Source organism: Sciurus carolinensis, chromosome 8, assembly GCF_902686445.1.
Source record: "Sciurus carolinensis chromosome 8, mSciCar1.2, whole genome shotgun sequence".
Taxonomy (NCBI): Eukaryota; Metazoa; Chordata; class Mammalia; order Rodentia; family Sciuridae; genus Sciurus; species Sciurus carolinensis.
In genome coordinates, this window is record NC_062220.1 from 122,804,176 (window position 1) to 122,828,565 (window position 24,390).

The 24,390-nt window shown below is 40.7% G+C and overlaps 1 protein-coding gene across 8 annotated transcripts in view; it reads right to left on the minus strand.

The window, feature by feature from the left end:
- Window positions 1-24,390, minus strand: part of LOC124990361 (protein HIRA) — a 98,774-nt gene that overhangs the window by 49,813 nt on the left and 24,571 nt on the right. For 7 of the 8 annotated variants that reach the window (XM_047560336.1, XM_047560330.1, XM_047560329.1 and 4 more), the window contains 9 exons: window positions 24,279-24,389; window positions 22,996-23,086; window positions 21,557-21,651; window positions 14,030-14,125; window positions 12,581-12,741; window positions 6,975-7,142; window positions 4,793-4,906; window positions 1,689-1,759; window positions 1,038-1,143 (listed from right to left, as the gene is read on the minus strand). In XM_047560336.1, coding sequence (XP_047416292.1) covers window positions 1,038-1,143; window positions 1,689-1,759; window positions 4,793-4,906; window positions 6,975-7,142; window positions 12,581-12,741; window positions 14,030-14,125; window positions 21,557-21,651; window positions 22,996-23,086; window positions 24,279-24,389 — 1,013 coding nt within the window. Of the gene's footprint in view, window positions 1-1,037; window positions 1,144-1,688; window positions 1,760-4,792; window positions 4,907-6,974; window positions 7,143-12,580; window positions 12,742-14,029; window positions 14,126-21,556; window positions 21,652-22,995; window positions 23,087-24,069; window position 24,390 lie in introns of those variants that run through there. The other variant, XM_047560335.1, reaches the window with a different exon arrangement.

Consider the following 24,390-nt stretch of genomic DNA (forward strand, 5'->3'; position numbering starts at 1 on the left):
CAAGGAAATGGGAAGTTAGATGGGGTTATCATAGGCTTCCACAGTGACTCTCCAAGGGAGTGCGCAGTGATCCCAGGGTACCTGATGACAGAGACAAGGTGGAATGAAGACCCCAGGCCATTGAGACACTCTTTGCTTCATTGAAAAATGACTGCCAGGTCTGCTCTAGGTACATTGCACAAGGCACACTTCTTCCCCTAAAGAGTTTATTCTTAGCAGGGGGTCACACGGCCAGTTAAGAGAGCACTTCCCCCAGCAATAGGATCCCTACAGAGAGAGCTGCTGACTTGCTCTGGGTATTCAGAAGCTACTTACAGACAAATAAATACACTCTAGTAAATGTTGGTAAACACCTTCTCATAGAAACCAAAGATTTGTAAGTCTATGGTGGGTAAAGCAGTCTTTCTCCAAAGCCCTTGCAGAAGGGCACACAGGCCCCATGTTCTAGGCAGAGCACAAAGGAAGAGACCTGGCCCAAAGGCAGCAAGCCTAGTTCATGTTTTAGTTCTTGTACTTAAGGGTCACATGTGGTCTTGGCAAAGGGCCATGCTATTTTCTAAGACTGTTTCCTTCAAGGGTTTGTATAGTCCAAATGAAATAATACATGCCAAGTACATGGCCCAGAGTCTTGCATTCAGTAAATGCTAAGAAATGACCAATATTACTATTATAATTGTTGCTTTGTCAGTATAAGACAATGAGACAGGAAAAGTGACACAAGCAGGTCCCAGGCCCCTTGGGAGTGACTCCAGTTCTCTCCCAGGGTAAATATCTCCCACTGGGTGGCCTGTTAATGGTATAAGAGAGGCCCAAAAGTTTTATTTTTAATTCCAGGACTTATTTCTGACATGAATAGAGACTTATTACTAAGAAGATAAGAATTATAATTTATAAAAGGCAAAGACCCCATAATGCTTAAAGAAATAATGTATCTCTACTATAAATCCCACTCAGAAGAGGGTCCAATTGAATGAGTCTCCCAGAGCTACTGTAGCTATTTCTGGGGCCATAGAACATGTGACAGTACAAGGACCTACCTTCTCCTCCTCACTGAGGGGGTCTCCAAGTTCATCCTGAGAGAAGTCGAGGAATGCCACAGAGCCATCCATAGAACACACCAGGATGCCCAGCCCATTCAGAGTCCTGAAAGAGAGAGCTGTCAGCAGCCTGGGGACAAATGCCTGAGGCAGATACAAATGCCACAGTGGCCAGCCTGTGAGGATGGTTGGACAGTTCTCTAGGTAGATGCTGGAAACCCATGATTCCCTTCTGAGGCTTGTGGTTGGAGGCAGGGAAAATGAAGCAACAATCGTATCCCAGAGGATCCCTGACACCCTTTAGTTTTAGGCACATGCACAAAGTATCTCTTACCATAAACTTTGTAAAAAATTTCAACTTTATTTCTTATTTTTAAAGTCATTTAAATAATACCTTAAGGAAGTATGTCTACTATAAAACTATGTGGATACTAGTTTTTCTAAGAAAGCATTTTCCTTTAGCACATCCTACTTAGGGGAGGACATTCTCACAAGAGCAGGCATAGAACTAATAGTTCCTGAATCATATTTGAATAGCACCTTGAGATCTGTGCTGCCTTGGGAGGATGCGTTGGTTGCCTGGCCTTAATCATATCCAGGAGACCTCAGATTCTTTCATAGCATATATACCTTAATAAGAATCCACCTTACCAGGAAATATCCATGATGGATTTGTCAAACAGTTCATGGATGACAACCAGAGGTCGTTTCAGACATGTGAGCTACAAAATAAGGAGCAAAGGTTAATAGAATTGAGAATCCCTTTTTGTGTATTTAACTCAGTTAATACTACCAGCCCAGAAGCCTTGGTCAGAATTTTTGCTGACATACACAGTATTATTCAGCTCCATCCAGACAGTAACTGTGGGAAACCAAAGTCTGCCAGAAATATGCACACTAGAGTGGGTCCATGTCAAGGACTGCTGTGGTCTGGCAAGGCACATGGCTTTATATACTAGGCAACAGAGAAGACGGAGTAGAAGGGAATCTGAAAGGCTATCTGGTCGGGGGCCACCCCAGGGAGGACCTCAGAGAGGTTCTACCAAGCAGGGGATGAGGAAGCCTCCAAAAGAGCCCAGCTCATTTTCTCTGGGCCAACAAAGCTCTGGTACACCCCAATGCATGGTGTCATCAATTGTCTAAAGGTATACATACAGGCTTACTCTGTAGTGTGTACAGATAATTGATAAACACACAGAACTGTACAAATCGCCTTTAATCTAGACCCAAAGAAAACTTTTTTTGGTATTAAGGATGGAACCCAGGAGCGCTTTATCATTGAGCCACATCCTCAGTCGTTCTTAATTTTTATTTTGAGACAGGGTCTCGATAAATTGCTTAGGGCCTTACTAAGTTGCTGAGGCTGGTCTTGAATTTTCAATCCTCCTGCCTCAGTTTCCTGAGTCATTGAGATTACTTGGATGAACTATTTTGTTCTGGTCTATCTTTTGCAAATATTTATTTAACTCTTCAAAATAAGGCACACAGTGTGTCTGCTTTTTCCCTTAACACACAGTGAGTATGTCACTGAATATCCTGTAAAAATGTTGTTTGGATTACTACATAATAATCAGCATGTTCACGTTCACCATCTAGTCACTCGTACATTACTGTTTCTATAACTATAGTGAACTTCATCTCTTATATACAAGTGTCTAGCCACCCTACCTATCAGGAGCTAAGCCACAGTACTGTGGGTTGGGTGGGTTCTGTCCTGCAGGGCCACTGTAGCCTCCAGAAGGCTGTGATGCTGAGCTTTCTACTTACAGTCTAAGATTGGTATGTGGTGAAGGAGGAGCTGTGCTCAGCTTAGTAATGGGGAAGGAGCTAGAATCTGAGCTACCTAGAATCTACATTAAGAATCTTGCCCCCACTCTAATTCTACTTCCACAAAAACAATAGCCTTGCCTCTATTTCCATAAATGTACCTACAGAAACCTGGAGCCTGTGTGACCACCTGATCTTGGCATTCTAAGAAACATGAGCCAACAACAGGAACGGTTCATGGGATGGGATAAGTCCAGGAAGAACACATCCTGAACTGCTCACTATGGTACTAGGTTTTATGTTCCAAGGTGGGTGTTAAATGAATATAGAAGACAAGGTCTTTGAGGGGAAAAAAAAGTCAGGTATGGTGGCACAGGTCTGTCATCCCAGTGACTTGGGTGGTAGGAAGATCTCAAATTTAAGCCAGTCTCAGCAATTTAGAGAGACCATGTCTCAAAATAGAAAATAAAAAGCACTGGGGATATATAGTTCAGTAGTAAAGCACCCCTGGGTTCAATCCCCAGTATCAAAAAAAAAAAAAAAAAAAAAAAAAAAAAATAGAATGAATAAAATCACAATATATATACAGCAATAGATTTTTCTATAATAAATGCAGCCAGAGGATAACCTTCAAACCCATAACTTATGAAGAAGTTTAAAAAAGATTTAAAAAAAATCATTGTATGTGCATTTGGCTTTATCAGACTTTAAACCCAAGAAGGTACAAGGAGGGACCTCAGGGCTCAGTGACAAGGCCATATCTTTAGCACAGCAAGTGGAAATGTCTGATGTCACAAAACAAGTCTTTGAGCTAAGAAACTTAACAGCCCTTCAGGGCTCTAGTTTGGAAACTATCAGTTTTATACTTCAATTCTCATGTCTCAACTCATCATCACTCAACTCTCATCTGCTAAGAACCTGCTTGGTGGAGGGCAGTGAGTTAGGGAAGGGTGCATAGCACCTCCTCTTCGGGGTTGCTGTGTAGTAAGGGGTCATATGCTTAGCTTTAGCAGAAACTGCCAAACACTTTGCTCTCTAGTAGTAAGTAATGTATTACTTCCAGCTAACCATATCCTTGCCAATACTTGGTACTACTCTCTCTTTTGCTTTTGTTTTGGGGATTGAACACTGGATTTTACTAAGCTACAACTGCAGCCCTGCTCTTTTTGTTAAATTTTAGTCATTCTCCTCCTAAGTATGTACTCAAAAAGACTTATTCGAGAATATTCTTTTCAGCTCTTGGCCATAATATCTCATAACTGGGACAATCTTAATATCCATCAAAAGGTAAAATTAACAAATTGTGATGTGTTCATACAGTGAAACACTACACAAGCAATAACAGAAATAAACTATTGTCAGACATATACAACACACATAAATCTCAAAAATATTATGCCAAGGGAAAGACACATAAGACACCAAAAAGTACACACTTCACAACTGCATTCATATGAAGTTCAAGAGCCGGTAAAATTCATCAAAATGAGAGAGGCTGTTAAGAGTGATTGTCTTGGTGGGGTTGGAGGAAGAGTGGCTTCCTAAGTGGTCAAGACCCCACCCTACCTCCACCCCCACCAAGGTGGTAGTGACACTGGTGTAAATATACATACAATTCACTAAACTTAATATACTTTATATACACTATATGTCAATACCAAGAATTTTCTAACTTAAGCAAGCAAACATATTATGCCAACGATAGTACTGACTACTGTGGGTGCTGCCTGAGTCTAGACACAAGATCTGCTCTGGCTTGAGATTACACTGGCCTTTTCTGGCTGTGCCAAGCCTAGTATTCAGTGCTTCCTTCTATGTAGCAGGAAAACCGCAGGTTTCCAGGAGGGACTGATCCCAGGTACATAGTAAAGTACACACTGAGCACCATCAACAGCAGTGGGTCTCTCCTCCCTTCAAGGCTTCCAAGTTTGCCACCTTCCCAGTCCACATCTCCCACCCTACAGCAAAAACTCAGTGTGGTGGCTCACCCAGACAGAGAGAGAGCGATCCTTGCTGCCAACAGCACAGCAGCAGTAAGGGCAGCTGGGCTTTGCAGAACTCCCATTCTTCTGCTTCTTTTTGAAGATTTTTGGGTTGAATTTCTAAAACCAAGTAACACATATTTAATAGTAATCGGGCATCAAGTACATACCTCATGCCTTAGCATGAGAAACACACCAAAATCCCAGGTCACTGATGGGAGTCCCTCACAGAGCCTCTAGGCCCAGTATTGGGCATGCATTATTTCATCTTTATAACTACCTAGGAGGTGTTTTGTTGATGGTGCACTGGAGGCTCCAAGAGGTCAGAAAACATGCAGAGTAACTAAATGGGTAAATGTTGGGAATAAGGGCTTGAAGTTAGTACTCCTAAATGCTCCTAAAAGCCAAGTCAAATGGATGGGAGCTACTGGAACTGGTCCTCTCAACTCCTTCTGGTCTGATAGTCTCCTAGGAACTGGGGGAGAAGCTAGGACTGCAAGGGGGCTTCAGGGACCAGGACTAGCTCATTCCTCGTCTCCTACAGGAGGTCAAAGGGACTTGCAGGCAAGAACTGATCCATGTAACTCACTATGTTTGTTGTTCACAGTCACACTTATCTAGCAGAAATATGTTCAGCCAAAGAGGCTCAAAAGATCTCCCAGGAGCCGGGCACAGTGGTGCATGCCTGTAATCCCAGCAACTTGGAAGGCTGAGACAGGAGGATCTCAAGTTCAAAGACAGTCTCAGCAAAAAAACAAGGCACTAAGCAACTTTATTTAGAGACTCTGTCTCTAAATAAAAAATACCAAATAGGGCTAGGGATGTGGCTCAGTGGTCAAATGCCCCTGAGTTCAATCCCAGGTACCCCCACCCCCCAAAAAAATCTCCCAGGGTTAGGGACAATGCCTACTTCCCTACTTCCTTGAGTAACTGTTCAGCCCAGGGAGCTTTGTAATCTGGTTGCCTGGAAAGGAAGGAAGCAAATGCCAAGTTCCTTAAGACTTTTTTGGACTGAGAAGTGGGTTGGAGCTTCTGGAATTTCAAGTGAGGAAATCTAAGGGTAGAAGAAGGGTGGCTCCTTTGGGCAAGGCAGGTAATCTAGAGGGGTTTTCACTCTAGGAGGCAGGCAGGAATGGCCAGGGTTGCACAGAAACAGGAGAAAATGGAACCCCCACTACCGCTGAGTAGGCTATAGGGCTTTGTGAAGCTTTGTGAGCTTCCTATGAGGGATGTATCATTTTCTCACAGTCACTCGTAAAGTGACTATGAGAATCACATGAGAGAATCATGTAGAAGCACTGTATTAACTATGAAGCATGATTTTCAAACATTTTAGGAACAAGGCCCTAGTTCAAACAAAATCCAATATTGACTACAAGATAAAAAATTGAGGAAGCAATATTTTACTCTTATAAAATTTATATTTTAAAGTACAACATATGATATCTATTTTTCAATTTAAAAAAGCAATGATGAGCCCATTTTGATCAGGGTCCCAAATGATCTTTCACTGTCATCAACCCAAACCCATCAATCTATTTATTTTGTTTTGGTTGCAAATTCCCACAGGTTATTTTCAGCTACTTAACAGCTTGCCTTAGGTACTCTTCAATTAAAGTGATCCAGAGAGACTCATGGTCTCTCAAGTCTGAAAGATTAGCAGTAGCTCTCTGGAGATCTTCACCCTCCACATCAATACCAGATGAGCAAACCAGTGACCACCAGTGTAAGCTGGCAGCTATGACTACGGTTACAGGACATGGAGATAAGAGTACTGTTCTGGGGGCACCCAGAATCACTCTATGTTCACTGGAGTTATGCAAAGAGGCACTGTGCTGAGCACCTAGAGCAGACATGAATATACAAAAGATTGGTGTGGAGTTACAATCTTCCTAACCAAAGACTGATCTGGTGATACCTGATATTTTAAAATTTGCAAAAACAAACAAACTACATATGTATTATATTTTGTAAAAGTAGTTTTAAAATATTTAATTGTTAAGAATTTGAAATGAAGTAAACACCAACATGTGCTGACTCAGAGCCCCATCACCTCAGAGTACCCTGTGTAGCCCAGTCTTGAGGAGCCTCCCTGGAGAACTTACTACCCCTCATGTAAGCCACTGTAGTAGGACACTCAAGGTGGTACTGACAGCTGCCAGGACTTCATAAGGCCAGGCACACTCACCACAACAGTTACAGCTTTCCGGTGTCCCACAAAATCCATGTTGGTCTTCCAGCCCTCCCGCTCGATGATCTGGGCAGTGGGGCCAGAATTGTTCATTGCATGGGCAGACACAAGGTAATGCCCATCAGGTGACCAGCTGAGCCGCAGTACATGGGTCGTCCCTCCACACTGAAAGAAACATCTTTGCTTAAAAGGAGCTCAAAGTCAACTTCGTGACCACAACTCTGGCCTCAAAGATAAAGTCAAACTGTGATGTACTAATAGATGATAGAGCATGCACCCCAAGCTTCTGACTACACTGAGAGCTGCCAACCAGTCTTTCCAGATGACACGACAAAAAAGACTCTGTGTCAAATGGGTGTGGGAACTATGTGGTATCTTGCATAAATGAGTGTGGGAACTGTGATACCTTCTATACTCCCACCAGACTGAACACAGAACAACAGTACATGCCCTGAGGAAGGCCAGTCCTTTGAAATGCACAATTCCACAATGACCCACTGCTTCTGCACAGCACCTATTAACCCCAGCACTCGGGGTCTACGGAGCATCCTCAAGAAATGCTGCCAAAGAGAGGGCTTCAATAAAATTCTGTACCTGTTTATGATAAAAACACTGAAGAAACTAGGGAATAGAAGGAACCTATCTCAACATCACAAAGGTAATATATGAAAAACCCAAAGCCAATCTTATAGTAAATGGGGAAAAACTGAAAGCGTTTCCTTTAAAATCTGGAACAAGAGAAGAATACCCACTCTCACCACTCCAAATTAAGATAGTGCTTGAAATTCTAGCCAGAGCAATTAGGCAAGAGAAGAAAATAAAAGGGCTAAAAATAGGAAGAGAAGAAGTCAAATTATCACTGCTTGCAGATGATATGAATCTTATATCTAGAAGATTCAAAAATTCCACCAAAAGACTGCTAGAGTTAATAAACAAATCTGGCAAAGTAATAGGCTACAAAATCAACATACAAAAACCAATAGTTTTCATATGCACCAACAATGAATCTGCTGAGAAAGAAATCAGGAAAACAATCCCACTGAGGACTGTTTTCAAACAAGTAAAAAACAACAAGTAAACAAACAAACCCCAAAACAATAGCTAGAAATAAATCTAACCAAGAAGGTGAAAAACCTCTACAATGAAAACAACAGAATATTGAAGAGAGAAATAGAAGATGGAAAAAGACCTCCCATGTTCATAGACAGGCAGAATTAATTTTGTTAAAAAGGCTACACTACCAAAAGCAATGTACAGATTCAATGCAATCCCCATCAAAATACCAATAGTCTTCACAGAACTAGAAAAAAGTCATATCTGATCCTTGATAAAGGTGCCAAAAACACACTGGAGGAAAGACAGTCTTTTAAACAAAAGGTGCTGGGACAACTGGTTATCCATAGGTACCAGAATGAAACTAGACCCTATCTCTCATCCTGCACAAAAATCAATTCAAAATAGATCAAAGACCAGAAACTATGTAACTCCTAGAAGAAAGCATCGGGTCAATACTCTAACATACAGGTACAGGCAACAACTTTCTTTTTTTTTTTTTTTTTCTTTTTTTTTTGCGGTGCTGGGAATCAAACCCAGGGCCTTGTGCTTGCAAGGCAAGCACTGTACCGACTGAGCTATCTCCCCAGCCCAACTTTCTTAATAGGACCCCTAAAGCTCAGGAATTAATGCCAAGAGTGAATAAATGGGATAGCAGCAAATTTAAAAGCTTCTGCACAGCAAAGAAAACAATTAGGAACATGAAGAAAGAGCCTACAGAATGAGAGAAAATCTTTGCTGCAACTCTCTGACACAGGATTAATATCTAGAATATATAAAGAACTCGAAAAGCTTTACACCAAAATACCAAATAACCCAATTAATAAATGGACAACGAATTAAACAGACACTTTTCAAAAAAAGAAATACAAATGGCCAACAAATATATGAAAAAATGTTTAACATAATTAGAATTTAGGGAAATGCAAATAAAAACTACACTGAGATTTTATCTCAACTAGTCAGAATGGCAGTCATCAAGAATACAAACAATAGGGCTGGGATTGTGGCTCAGTGGAAGAGCGCTTGCCTAGCATGTGTGAGGCACTGGGTTCAATTCTCAGCACCACATATAAATAAATGAATAAAATAAAGGTCTGCCAACATCCAAAAAAGTATTAAGAAAAAAAAAAAAAGAATACAAATAATAATAAATGCTGGAGAGGATATGGAGAAAAAGGAACACTTTTACACCATTGGTGGGACTGTAAATTAGTACAACTGCTATGGAAATCAGCATGGAGCTTCCTCAAAAGATCAGGCATGAAACTACCAAATACCATACTTTGGTATTTATCCTAAAGAATTGAAGTCATCATACTATGCATACCCATGTTTACAGTAGCACAATTTACAATATGGAACTATGGAACCAGCCTAGGTGTCCCTCAACAGATGAATGGATAAAGAAAATATGGTACATATACACAATAGAGTTTTATTCAGCCATAAAGAAAATGAAATTATGTCATTTTCAGGAAAAGGATGGAACTAGAGACCATCATGTTAAGCGAAATAAGTCAAACTCAGAAGGTTTCCTTTCAAATGTAGAACCTTAAGAGGAAAGAGGAAAATGAGGTGGGGGTGGATCTAAAAATCAAAGGGAGATCAGTAGTGGAAAGGGACCAAGTGGTAGGAGAAGGGAAGTGCTGGGGGGTGGTACTTGCCAATTATATTGCTATATTGTGTGCATGTATGAATACATAACAACAAATTTCATCAAAATGTACAACTATAATGCAACAATAAAAAATATGGGGAAAAAAAAGAAAGAAAAGAAATGCTGCCACAGAGAAAGTACCCTGCTGATACCTGGAAGCCCAGGAGGAGTCTACAGTAGAATAGATGACGGTGAAGTACCACCTGCTCCCTTGAGCCTGATTCCTCACCCAAGGATTGGTGAGGATAGCTGCAAACAACAGATTTATAAAGTCCTCGTGAACTATAAAAGGCACAGCAGAAAGGCACTGCTCCCCTGAACTGGCATGATGATTAAGACAGCACACCCCCTTCATGTTATTCATTCTGCAAAGTGAATGAGTCCAAAGCCAAGTTCAAGATCAGCATGGGCTACCCTAAAGATTTAGGGGACTAAGATCTTGATCTCAAGGCCCCAGAGAAGAAAAAGACAAAGCTGGGCCTAAGTGCAATGAAATCACCTGCCTCACAACCCTGTGTGGAATGAGCCCCAGTAGAGGCTAAAGAGTGCTACCAGCTCCCACTAGTACCCAAAAGACTATCCTGCAGCTGGGTTCAGTGGTGTATGCCTGTCCTAAGGCATATGCCTATAATCCCAGAGGCTCGGCAGGCTGAGGCAGGGGATCAAAGGCAACTTAGTGAGACCCTGTCTCAAAATAAAATATTAAAAGGACTGGGGCTCTCTGCTTTCTGATCATCATGTGAGCTGCTTCTCTCTGCCACATTCTTCCTCCAGGATATTCTGCTTTAGCTCAAGGCCCCAAGAAAAGAGCCTGTTGTCTATGGACTGAGACCTCTGAAACCATGAGCCCCAAAATAAACTTTTCCTCCTCTAAAGCGACAAAAAGGGGGGGGGGTGTGACTCAGCGATTAAGCACCCCTGGGTTCAAAAAAAAAAAAAAAATAGAAGACTCTCCTGCAACTGTCCCAGGAGTTCAGTTCATAGGAACTCTGTGTGGCAGTAGGAGCCCTGAAGTACTGAAGGTATGAGGGCCATATCACCTGTACTAAGAAGCTGTACACATCACTTGTACTAAGAAGCTGTAGGAAAGAAGTGTAGGACGAAGTCTAGTAGGTTTTGGTTTGGGGAAAACTGAATTCCTGATTTCTACTTTCTTTCTGTAGCCAGCCCTGACCAGTGGGCAAATGCTTATTCTTCCTGCAAATCTTCACTCCTGTGTCCCTTGCTCTGAGAATCCTTCCCTGATGCAATCAACCCACTTGGACCATTATGGCACACTCTGGATAATGACATGACCATACTCTTAACTCACAGAAATTTCTGTCTTCATGTGAAGACATGTGCTCACAGGTATCAGCATTGCACTTTCTATCTCTAGAGGATACTATGTAGATAATGTGCTGGGGTTAACAGATGCTGTGCAAATGTTCAACATCACTAGCAATTAGAGAAATGCAAATTAAAATTACACTGAGATTCCATCTCACTCTAGTCAGAAAGGAATTATCAAGAATACAAGTAACAATAAATGTTGGTGGGGATGTGGGGGAAAAGTACACTCATACATTGCTAGTAGGATTGCAAATTGATGCAACCACTATGGATAGTGGAGATATCCACTATGGTATGGAGATTCCTCAGAAAACCTGGAATGGAACAAATATTTGACCCAGTTATCACACTCCTTGGCATATACCCAAAGGACTTAAAATCAGCATGGTCACATCAATGTTTACAGCAGCTCAATTCACAAAAGAGCTAAACTATGGAACCAACCTAGGTGTCCTACAATAGATGAATGGATAAAGAAAATGTGGTAGCCATACACAATGGAATATTACTCAGCCATAAAGAAGAATGAAATTATGGCATTTGCTGGTAAATGGATGTAACTGGAGACTATCATGCTAAGTGAAATAAGTCAGTCCCAAAATCCAAAGGCCAAATGTTCTCTCTAATATGCAGATGCTGAATCACAAGGGTGGGGGGTGGTTCACTGGATTGAACAGGGAGGAGTGGCGGGAAGGGAGAGGGGAGGGGAACGGGAAAGATAGTAGAATGAATCGGATAACCTTTCTATGTTCATATATGAATATGCCACCAGCGTAACTCCACATCACATACAACCTCAAAAATGGGAAGTTATACTCCATGTATGTACGATATGTCAAAATACATTCTACTGTCATGTATAACTAATAAAACAAAACAAAACAAAAAACGGGTGCTATGCAGAAGGGCTGTAAGTGTCCATGGGAGAGATTCCATCTCAATTCACTTTTATTTCCCCATATCTAGTACTGCTTTAAATACAGAAGATACTTTTATAAATGTCTAAAGTATAATGGTGATTTTGAGCTGATTCCATATGAAATCAGAACTCAAAGGAAGAGAGAGTAAAATACTATAGAAGCCACTGCAGTATGATCTCTATTTTTTATGCAAACTAAACTGCTAAATCTGTACAGAAAAAAAGTTGACTGGCCTACAGAGCAGATGTCAGTGAGCAAGTCACAAACACAGCCAGAAAACATACAGAAGAGTCACTTCCATGATCCCCTCATATCAACAAGTCACTCAGTAGGGTGGCTCAATGTAAACTTTCCACACTGGCATGAGTCAGGTGATACAGTGCTGCAGGGATAGCTCTAAGGTTCTCTTCAGTTTTAAAATTTATAAATTATCTTCATTTCAAAGCTGGACATTTAATGACTTCTCATAAAGGAAAGAATTTTATCATGCAACTCTTAGAGCCTACCCTATAGAAAGCTGACTGGCCTGCTGAGGCCCCAAACTCTGTGCATTCACCTACATGGTGTGGACCATGGCCAAGTTCCTCTCTGTATGGCCAGGCAGGGGGTGGGGCCAAACCCTGGGCCTCCTTAGTTACCTCATCAAAAGGCTTGGTGATGCTGGTCTCTAACTGCCAGTCCAGCGTCCTCCATACCTTCAGACTACGGTCATCAGCTTGAGAGGCAATATATTTACCAACAGGGTCCCAAGTTAACCCTTTCACCAAGCCAGAATGCCCTCTAAGCGTAGCAAGAATTTCTGTAAAGAAAAAAAATAGAAGAAATTTGGAAAGGCATTAACTAAAGGAAACAATAACTCTATATAAAATACATGCACCACAATGGGTCATAGAATAGAAATCTAATAGCAGGAACTTAAGAAGCTCACCTGGGCCCAAGCAGAAGAGCCCCCTAGTTTGATCTCCACCAAAGCAACTGAAGAAATTACTGCATCAAAGAGGCAGGTACCATGGATTCCCTTCAGTCAGCTAATACTTGAGTGGGGTCACACATGTCCCCAAAGGGTAAGTAATAAGAGAGCCTAGGCCTTGGTCACAGCTGCCAATTCTGTCCCCACATCTTGTCTGAAGCGAGCAGTTTGCCCATGGCTGCCATTAATGGACAAAAGTCTATGCCAACATGGGCTATGACTTGAGCACTTCTGATGTAACCAGCCCTGGCAGGCAGCCCTGAAAGACAGAGGCCTAAAAATTTTTGAGCCTTGGGCTGAGTGACACTTTTGTAAGTCATTTAGTAAGACAAAGAAATGTATAAGAGTACCTCCTACAGATCTGTAATCCAAAAGCTGTATCAGTTTCTAGAGCCCCCTCTGTGGTCAGACTGAATGTCCCACATATGCTGATGGTAGATTTTAAAGGAAATTAAAATGACTTGGATCCAAATCCATGGATGATGCATTTTGGCCCATGAGGACAACAGATACCAAGTGGGAACGTAAGTATTTTATTAGTTGTAAACTTTAACACTGGCTAGGTAATGCCATCTCTTATGACTTTAAACACCATGAATAAGAAAAGTTCGGGCTGGGGATATAGCTCAGTTGGTAGAGTACCTGTCTTGCAAGCATGAAGCCCTGGGTTCAATCCCCAGCACCACAAAAAAAAAAAAAAAAAAAAAGAAAGAAATGTTCATTTTTTGCAAAACAGGGTTTGTGTCAGCCAGCATCCACTCAAAGCCTTCAGAGGAGAGAACAACTGAGCTGAGGCCATAGCGTAGAGGGAACGTAGGGCACAAAGCTGTGTGGGAGTTGAGGGTCCTCAACACCAGTCACAATCTGTGACACACGAATGTCAGTACTCAGCTACTCTTTTTCTCTAGCATAAATTTCTTCTTTAAATATTAGACAAATGTAATTGCTAAAGAAAAAAAGATCTGGGTTACTGACAAGACACAAATCCTGGGCCACTGTGATATACTTGCTGCCACCAAGATTAGAGACCCACTCCCTGACCCAACTCTAGTCAACACAGGCAGGACTTTTGGTAGTAGCCCATTTCTTCCATCAACCAGCAGGGAAGATCCCAGACCTGGGAATTTCACGGCATTCCAGATGACGACAGTGTTATCCACGCTGCATGAAGCTAGCCAGGCATCGTGGGGAGACCATGCTACATCCATCACATCTGGAAGAAGACAGGGGGATTGTGGTGAGATTTCTTACCTGTAATGCACTTGGGTGAGGGTAGGCACTCAGCAGCAGCCTTGTTTGCAGGCTGGGCTGATTGTTACTGGAATTTTCATGTCTGAGGACAAATGACCTGGGACCATCAGAACTAGAAATTTTTTAAAAAATTCGACCTAAAAAAATTCTCCACTAAGGATATTTAATTGGTTATAAAATGTAAATCACCTAATTGACCCCAGTGCCCCACTCCTTTTATAGACAAGCAACAAGGCATAGCTGAGAGCTTGGGTGCCATGTGGCATCATAATCATATTAGAACCACAAGCTGACACTTCCTGGGTCTGAGGTCTTGAGTTTCTTCTGCAACTAATTTGCTTCTTTAGTTATAACTGGACCTTCCTCAGAGAGCATTCTGAGTTCAAAACAAGACATGGTAGGGAAAGCACTTAGCAGATTGCCTGGCACACAGTGAGATTGGAGCTGCTGACTCCCTGAATGAAGTCATCTTTAGGTGCTATTCTCATGACTTGGATCTCACTTCTGGTGCCAGGAGCATCCCTTTCCTATGGAGTTCCCAGAAAGAATCAATCAGCACATTAATGCTCATGTCTCTGTGACTCAGTTTTTTCACCTGTAACATGTGAATTAAAAAAAAACAAATCTACTCTCATAGGATTATTCTGAAGATTAAACATGAGAAAATGCCATAGTACAGCACTAGGCACATATCATGGCATTAATAAAGGTCACCAGTCATGATGGTAATGACAACCACACGCATCTTGCCATCCAAGTGTGAAGAGTTGGGACCTTATTTCCTTTTCTAACTTTGGTGCCTTATGAAGTCAATAGTTATCTAGTTCCCAAGAATTTTTTCAAAAAGAGGTATAAGCTAAATATTCAAAATTTCCATCAGACTTTATAAAAATCTTCAATGGCAGTTTAATGCAATGTTTCTACATTCTGTTGTGTTTTGTGGCTCACACTATGTATGCGCTGGTATGCTGCATTTCCCATTCTAATCATCTATGAGAACTTTATAATTTCTTCGGCTTTGCTCTACATTCTATATAGTTGAGAGCATTCATTACTATAAACAGACCTAAGTTATCACTGAACACTATCTGGTTCCAGTTTTTCATGCTACCATGTAGATATGCCACTCTCCACATTCTAGATTATTTCTCTTGAGATTGATATTCTAAAGTGAGAATCCTAGGAAAGATATCTGAAATCTTCATAGGTATGGATTCTCATACTTACTGCAGAATGCTTTTCAAAGACCTCTGTGCCTTACACTTCTGTGTACAATGTCTGCTTCAAAACTCCCTGTTAACAATAGGATTATGATATTTTCCTTCTAATTTGTTAAGGGTCTTTTAAGCTTTAATTTTAATTTGATTACAAATGAAAGTGAGGCTTCATATATATCTATTATCTAAAAGAAGCCTTTTTGAACTAATTTTCTCATATCTTATGACTAATGGGTATAACACTGGTGCACTGGGTGTAACAAATGTGAATGCAGTGTTTACAAAAATGAACAACTTTCTCTCGAACTTTAAGAGCCTGCAAATGTAGGCACATAAAACACCAGTATTTCACTGTAGTATACAAGCCTTAGAGTAGAGAAGATGTAGTCAGATGGGAACCCAGAAAGGACACGAGTACATGCAAAACATACATTAGTTGCAAAATTCACCTATTCACCTTCCCATAATGTCAAAGTTTTATATAGTAAAGTCTGTTATTCTCCTTTGTGATTTCTTCTATGGAAAACCTTCTCTTTGCTAGAGTTTTGATAAATATTCAATTCTACTTTCACCTGGTTTAATTATTTATAGTGTTTATCTCTTTAAAATCTCAGATTTATTTTTGCTGTGTGTGAAATTTAGCAAGGATCTAAATGAATTTCTCCTCAATTGCCCACTGCTTACTGGTTAGTATATTACATGAAGGAAAATTTATTCACTTTTTGATAAATGATGCCTGGGTGGCAATACTATAACTCCTTAGATACACTGTAGCCTCCTTTGAAGTTGTTAGTTTCTATTGCTGAAACTTTGAAATTTTTCATCTGAAACACTACTATTCACCCAGTGGCTCTTTGGAGACACTAATTCCACAGTAAATCCACATACATGGCAAATTTTTCTCTCTGAACTCCAGGTTTGGGGCTTCTGTCTTCAAATGATATACACCAACCCCTTTCCTTCTTGTGCACTGACAAAAATCCAGGATCCTTCCTTCATTTGATTTAAAATTATGGTCATTATTCTCATTGTAATTGTTGGGGATTCCAAGATGATGATTCTTCTAAGGCTAACCCAAGGTTTTGGGCTCCTTAAACTAATTCTTGCTTTCCTTCAATAACCTTATCTTGGGGCTGGAGCTATAGCTCAGTGGCAGAGTACTTGCCTAGCATGTGTGAGGCACTGGGTTTGATCCTCAGCACCACACACAAAAAAATAAACAAATAAAATAAAGGCATTCTGTCCATCTACAACTACAAAAAAATTAAAAACAAAAAACAAAAAACAAAAAACCACCTTGGCGTCTATATTCATTTCTCTGCATACTCAGATGACAGATCACTGAAATTTCCCATGGTCTCAATTCCAACTCTCCCACACTCCAACAATCAACTCCAGCTCACTCTAAACTCCATAAGCACTTTAATACCACCATGCTAAGACCCAGTGAGGCTACATCCTTTCACTATCTGCCACTCCTGCATACATACTTACCTTTCTGCTCTTCTGAGATCCTACTATCATTCCTCTTTTCCTTCTATGTCTTCATAGGTGCAAGACAAAACCCAGCCTGGTACAATGCAGACCTATATTTCCCCAGTCTTTCTTGAACACTCTCCAACAAGTTTTGACCCAACAACATGATTGTTAGTCAATCACATTTGCCCAAGGCTACCTGTAGCCTCTATGCTGTCAGGTTCAGTGATCAATCCTTGGTTCTCACTTCACTGAACACATTATTCTTTCCTTTCTCCTTCAAACACTCTCATCATTACCTTAACTGACCTCTTTCTTAAGACTCCCTTGCTGGTTTCATCTCTACAAAACCCTGGCTCCATCTTTGGACTTTTTCCACCCAGAACCCTCTCCTGTCTTCAATATCTCCTATTTCCAAATGCCTACAGAGCCACTTACACTGACAAATTTAATGTGTCTAGAACCCAAATCCAAAAGCATTACCCCTAACAAAAGAATGTTCCATCTCGGGTTATGGAGAACCGTATTCTTTTCCATGTTCAAGTCAGTGGAGGAGACTGTCTTTATTCTTCCCTAACACTGTGTCTGATCCATCAGGAAATCTACCTCTGACCACTTCTCACCACTTTCCTGTAATGACCCAAGTCTGAGATGTAGACCTACATTATGGCAACAGCTTCCTTACTTATCTCCATGTGTTATACTTAGCTCATCATGATAGAGACTCCATATAACTGCCACAGGTCTCAACTTCTCTAACCCAAACCCTCCTAAGCCTTAACGTCTCATTCAGAGGAGCCCTCAAAATGGTCTCCTAATTCCCAGTGGCTTCCCAAACAAATCAAGCACAGACAAATAAAGCAAGTTCCTGTTCCCTCTGCCAGGTTGTCCCTTCACCTTCTTCTGGCTTCCCCTCAGATGTCACCCTCTCAGTGAGGTCTACTTTGAGAATAATGCTTATAATGACACTCACGTCTTTTCTTTTTTTTTATACCAGGGACTGAACTCTAGGGCACTCAACCACTAAGTCACATCCCAAGCCCTTTTTTCTTTTCTTTTCTTTTTTTTTTTTTTTTTGCATTTTATTTAGAAATAGGGTCTAAGTTGCTTAGTGCCTCACTGTTGCTGAGGCTGGCTTTGAACTTGCAATCCTCCTGTCTCGCCTCCCAAGCTGCTGGGATTATAAGGATGCACCACTGTGCCCAGTAGCACCCACTTCTTATTGAGCTCTCTAGTACTCATCAGTAGTTCTTTCCATGACTATCTCCCTAGTGCTCATCTTCAAATTTCCTACATGACTAGAATACTGTCTGTCCCTTTTATAAGAATGAAAACTCTTGAGGGAAGGGTCCAGAACATATCATACACACAAAAAATATTCATTGAATGGATGAGTAAATAATAATTTGAAAAAATTGTATTTTATTTAGTCTATTTATGAAGAGGTCATTTTATATGTAAACAAGGTTTGTGGTGGTGTACACCTATAGTTCCAGTTATGTGGGAGGCTGAGACAGCATGACTGCTTGACCCCAGGAGATTGGGGCCAGACCAGGCAAAATACTGAGACCCAATCTCGTAAAAAACAAAACAAACAGACTAAGGGAAAAAAAAAAAAAAAAGCACCTTTTTGTGGTTTAAGTCTCAAAGATCTCACACATTCCTTTCTTTCTTATTTTTATTTTTATTTTTTTTAGTTGTAGAAGGACGTAATGCCTTTATTTTTATGCAGTGCTGAGGATCAAACACAATAGGCAAGCACTTTACCTTTGAGTTACAACCCCAGCCCCTCACCCATTTCTTGGTACAATTATTCCTCGGCATTTACAATTTTTGATCCTATTATGTAGGAGTTTTCTTTTTATCTAATTGGGTATTAGCAGTAAAAGATAAAAAATTAAATTTGTTCTTATATGAGGCTCTTTTTATTTTTTTATGAGACAGGGGCTCACTGAGTTGCTTAGGGTGTCTTTGCTAAAGTGCTGAGGCTGGCCTTGAACTTGAGATCCTCCCGTCTTAGCCTCCTAATTTGCGAGGATTACAGGCATGCATCACTATGCCTGGCTCATTTTTATCTTATTTTCCAGTATGTCTACTTTCTTGATTTCTGCTTAATTGTACTGCAGAAGTTCCAGACAAGTAAAACAAGTGATAGTACCTATTCTTGTCTTTTCTTGACATAAAAGAGAATCAGGATAACCAGTGAACTGTAATATTTGCCAATGATTTTTAAAAGACACAGAAGTCAGATGTGGTGGTGCATGCCTGTAATTCCAGCTACTCAGGAGGCTGAGTTTGAGGACAGTAACTTTGCAAGACATTGTCTCAAAATAAAATCAACAGGGCTAGGAATGTAGCTCAGTAATGGAGCACTTGCCCAGCATGAGCAAGGTCCTGTGTTTGATCCCAGTAAAGAAAAATAAATAGATAAATAGACAGAATTCATTTATGTTAAGGAAATAGCTTTCTGTGGGCATTTAAAAAAAACATATTTATTAGGGACTGATAATTCAGTTGTGGCAGTTGAATTATCTAACATTATTTTAAAAAAATTAACCCCCTCGATAATTATTTGGCCTTTCTAAATTAACCTCCTACTTAAGTTACAGTAAAAATTTCCTTATACACAAAATTCTTCCATTATGAATTCTAATTAATCATAATGAGTTTCTATTTTCAAATATTATAACATTTAATAGTAGTATTACTGATTTTTCTCCCTTTACTCAAGTTAACCTGTGCTTCTGTTTCATTGTTATTTTTTATTAGGTTTTGGAAATCTTTCAAGAATAAACTTTTCTATGCTCTGTATAAATTTTCTTAAGAGTGTGAAACAATGTATCAACAAATAATTTAGGTCTAGAAATCATTTTTGAAGGCAAAGTTCAACTACTGCATTCTTACTCTGTTTAGTTTTTCTTACCCTACAGTTATCAATTTTGAAAACTTATTTTCTTTTAATTTATTAGTTCAAACATACAAAATTACACTGTACTGTACCATGATGTTTTCCCATCTGGGTTAAATATTTTTCTAGACCTTTACTTCAAATTTTCTCTGTTTTTTTCTCCCTACTTCCTAATTTAATATGTCAATGAAATATTTCTCACACTATGCTTTTCAAAGACCAGGATTCACTCTTACTCGCTTCTCTCTTAATTTTTCTGATTTTTTTCTTTTTGAATGGTTCTGCTCACACCTGCTAGCAGGACCAGTGAATAAGGAGTGGCAGGTATCCCAGCTCAAAATAACCAACCCTCCTTATCTATTATTAAAGGAGACCCACAGGATTTTGGGGCAATAAGAGATGCCAAGGTTAAGGTTTGATATGAATCTCAGGTTAGGAGACCCATAACATTCCTCACTTGAGATTCCACCTAATGCTTGAACACCCTCTTAGACATATGTGACAAATTCCACAGAAACCCAACTAAATTGCCGTTAAGTTGCTATGAAATAAATAAGGGCAAATCGTACATTTTTGTTATTATTAAACAATAACGCAAGCCTACCGCTTCAGCTTTTACAAAGCGGACTTACTCTGTGGTTAGGAAGAGACAGGTATGTTCACCTTTACACTGTTTATGGAGTATTTACTGAACATATGATATATGGCTAATGAATTATATATAGCCAATGCTTCCCAAATCTCTTACTTCTGCCTGTTCTTCCTGTAGAGCTCCAGACTAATAGTTTAATGACATTTCCTTTCTACCTGCTCAAACGTGGCCCATCACACACTACACTGGTAATAAACCATAAGCCTATTATTCTGATGGTCTCAGTAATGGACATGCTTGGTTATGCAGGTACCCAAAGAGAAATCTATATTATCCCTCATTGGGTCTGTCCTAAGTAGATTCCAAATCTATCTCTTCCTTCTCCTCTCTATCCAAAGATCATGGGCCTCACAGTTTTCATATGAACCAATGAAATATTCTTCTTTCCCACAGAGCTGTCAGAACAACCTCTTTCATGATGAGGGACACCCTCACTAACAGAGCACATGAGCCCTGTACACTTGGCCAGTCTAACTCCTTGCTACTCTCTGCTTTGCCTATAAAGATTCAGCCACGGTAAAATGTTTCCAACTCACCATCTGAACTAAGCATTTTTCCACAATTGCTGCCCTCCTGCTTGGGCTTCAGTTCATTCCTGGGCTAGACTACAAGCCTCCTAAGAGAAGTCTAAATTGTATTTTTCTGGTACCCTGGTGCCTGGTTCAAAAGTGCAAGGGTTTTTAGACTGTTACAGATAGACCTTCCTCCCCTTTAGTCTAAATCTATAAAATGTGTCTCTTTCCATGCATTTTGCAAACATACTTAAGTTGAGAAATTTTCCTTGGGCACCTATGGACTAGTTTCTGGGAAATAAATGAAGTATACTTACAGATTTAATGATTCAGTGAAGAAGGTATTGATTCATTTCAGCAGGATAAACAACAGAATGTGGAGTTTTATATCAAAGATAAAAATGTACCTCAAGAGGAGAGAAGTAGGGGACTGAAGGCAGCTGGAGGTTGGCAATAGAGTTGGTGACTGCACAGACCTTAAGAGGTGACTGGTGGAGACAGGAAGGGACAGCCCAGATATCGGGCTGCTTTTAAGGATCAAACATTCACAGTGGGTTCATGGAAATGCTGCTGAGGATCTGAGACATCATTCAGGGATCCACCCACCCCAGTAGGCAGCCCTACTTACCACCTGAGTGACTTCGGAGGATGGAGACACACCGCCACTGCTCCACATTGGCAAGCTTACCACTGGAGCCGAATACAGTACTGGGCCCAATGTACCTGTATAAAAGAGGAGTCAGAGACAAGCACTCATGGAGTCCTTTGGGCTCTGTACAGATGTTCCCTGTAGCGTGGCTTATCAAGGCAGACACAACAAAGTAAAAATAGATAAAGATTGGAAGCACCAGGTTACTGAACAAAAGGAGCTAATTAGGTAACTTGTGATCCATGCACTTGATGAAATATTAACAGTCATTGGAAATCTTGCAAAGGAAAATGTTCAAAATATATTAAGTGAAAGAAGCAGGCCACAAGACATCATATACAGTATGATACCACTAATGCAAAGTAAAAAAAATACATACAACACAAACATCATCTACATGTGGAACTCAGTAGAAGGACAACATAAAAAAATACCAAAATATCAAACATGGCCTTTAAATGATGGGATTATGAGGCACTTTTTTTTTTTTTTTTTTCCTCTACTCCTTTTTACTTTTCCAAATTGTGTACTAAATGTAACTTATGGTGGCTATTTAAAGTAGCAAAATAAATAGATTGTTAAGGACCCTACTAATGAATCAAATAGCCCTGTCCTAACACCAAAGATGGAGAAACCATGAGTGCCAGGTACTAACTCTTTTCAGAAGAGCCTAATGAGGCTAATGAAGGCAGCATGAGACTCTGCGAACACTCTTTGATCCTCTAAAGCTCTGTACCAACCTAGAGTTTGTGATACAGCTCAGTGGGTTCATGGGTCCATGGAGGTGGCATGCCTCTGCTCTCAAAGTCACAGCCCTGGGGCCACTCTGGCTGAACAATGGTATAAGGTCTGGTGCTATAGCCTGACTGACCAAGAGTCACCGGAGGAGCTTATTATGGGACACAGTCGTAGGATCCATCCTGACAGACTCTTTGCCTGGGGGTAAATAAAATTATAATTTGCCTATCAGCTCATTTTAGGTGCAGGGCTGGGGCTTCATCCCCAGGTGAGACTGACAAGAGAATAAAGCAAGTGGCAAAGAGCATGGGCTATGGAACCCCCACTTTGATCCCGTCAGAGCACTTGACTTTTAGCTATTTTGTATGTCAGGGTTCCAAGTGAAATTTCATTTAAAAACAAAACAAATGAAATCATCAAGTCAGCAGCAGAAGGGATTTGCCCTTCCTTATTCAGATGGAAGCCCTACAGTCCTGCAAAGGGGTGGCTGACCAAGTCAGCAGGCAGGCAAGCGGCCTCCAGACTCCCTGTTTGTGCCCTGTCTGCTCCCAATCTATGTGTGCTTCCTCCTACTTATTTAGAGCTCTGGAGACTTCAGCCAGGGTGGGAAAGGTGACTTAATAAAGACCAGCAAAGAAGCTTCTAAAAATTAAATGTGAAGAAAGGAAAATGATGCTTACGTAGCCCGCTTCCACACCATAATCAGTTTGTCATCTCCCCCAGAAGCTAAATACATCCCACTGTTTGACCACCGCACACAGTTCACACATGCTGGGAAGAAAAAAAAATAGGGTGATGAAAATCCAATAGTCATGCCCATTTGCTCTATGCAGAGTTTGGCAAGATGTGAGGGTTTATAAAATCTAATCTATCTAATCTATTTAAGGAATCTACTGTGTGAGAACCCCAGAGAAACAATTCAGTCAGAGCACTAACCTACTTGTGCTATAACAAATTAGGAGAACACTCTGGAGGGGGAAATATGCATAATCTGAAAATTGTTATCAATGAAATACATAACAGGAAGCTTATTTCTATGAAAAGTGATAAATCTCATTATTTCAAAAGGGCTTTCTATTGGTGAGATGTTATTTTTGAACAGAAATTATTCTCAAATGAAAGCCCGTACTAAAAATGTCAAAATGCCTTTTATAGAAATTTTAGGGGAGCAGTTTGGAAGAGTATAAAACTCTGAGTTAATCCTACTTGTCAAGAGTCAGCCCTTTTAAATTTGGATTTTATAAATTTGTCAGCAATGCAGATTTATTGATTCTGAATTTTTAAATTAAGACCAGCAGAAATTCCCCAGGCCTCTGCTGGGTCAGGGCCTTCAGGAACACACACAGCTCAGCCTTTTGGAGATATAAAAATGTAATAAGCACTAATAAAGTTGTAGCCAATACACAGCCTGTGAGTAACTTGTGCTCCAGGTCCCAGGACACTAAGTGACATGTTGAGAGGACAAGTACACACAGAGCAAATGGCTGACATCCAAAGGCTATTAACTGTTAATGGAGCATCTCAGGGGGTGAGACACTATGGCACTACAGCAGGAAAGGAAACCAAAACACTATCCAACAGCCTCAAGAGTCCTGGCAGAGAGCCTTGGAGTGACACAGCACCAACCTCAGACATTTTGGTCAGTTGTCTCTTATACACCCTTCCCCAGGACCCTACTGTATCCAGGTTGCTGGCCCCAAAGCCCCATGGAATCAGGCAGTAACGACTCATGAGCAGGAAATCACCAGAGGTACCTGCAGACTGTCCAAAGATGGTTCTGTGGGCGGGCCGAGTCTTCTGCCGAATAACTCACCCAGGTGTGCAGCCAACATCTGTGCCTTCAGAGAGCAGGCCGAGGGGAGTTACCGCCGCACGGGGCCTTATCTTTCTAATTACAAACACATGTGCTAACCTTGGGCACTCTGCCAACACGCAAAGCCTGCAAAGGGCCACTCTGTAATACCTAAGTGATTGTCCATCTGGCAAAGCATCTTGGGAATATTTTCATCCTTCTCGTCATCCTCCTGGAGGACTGGAGACATATTCCAGATCACAACCTTCCCAGAATCCTGCCC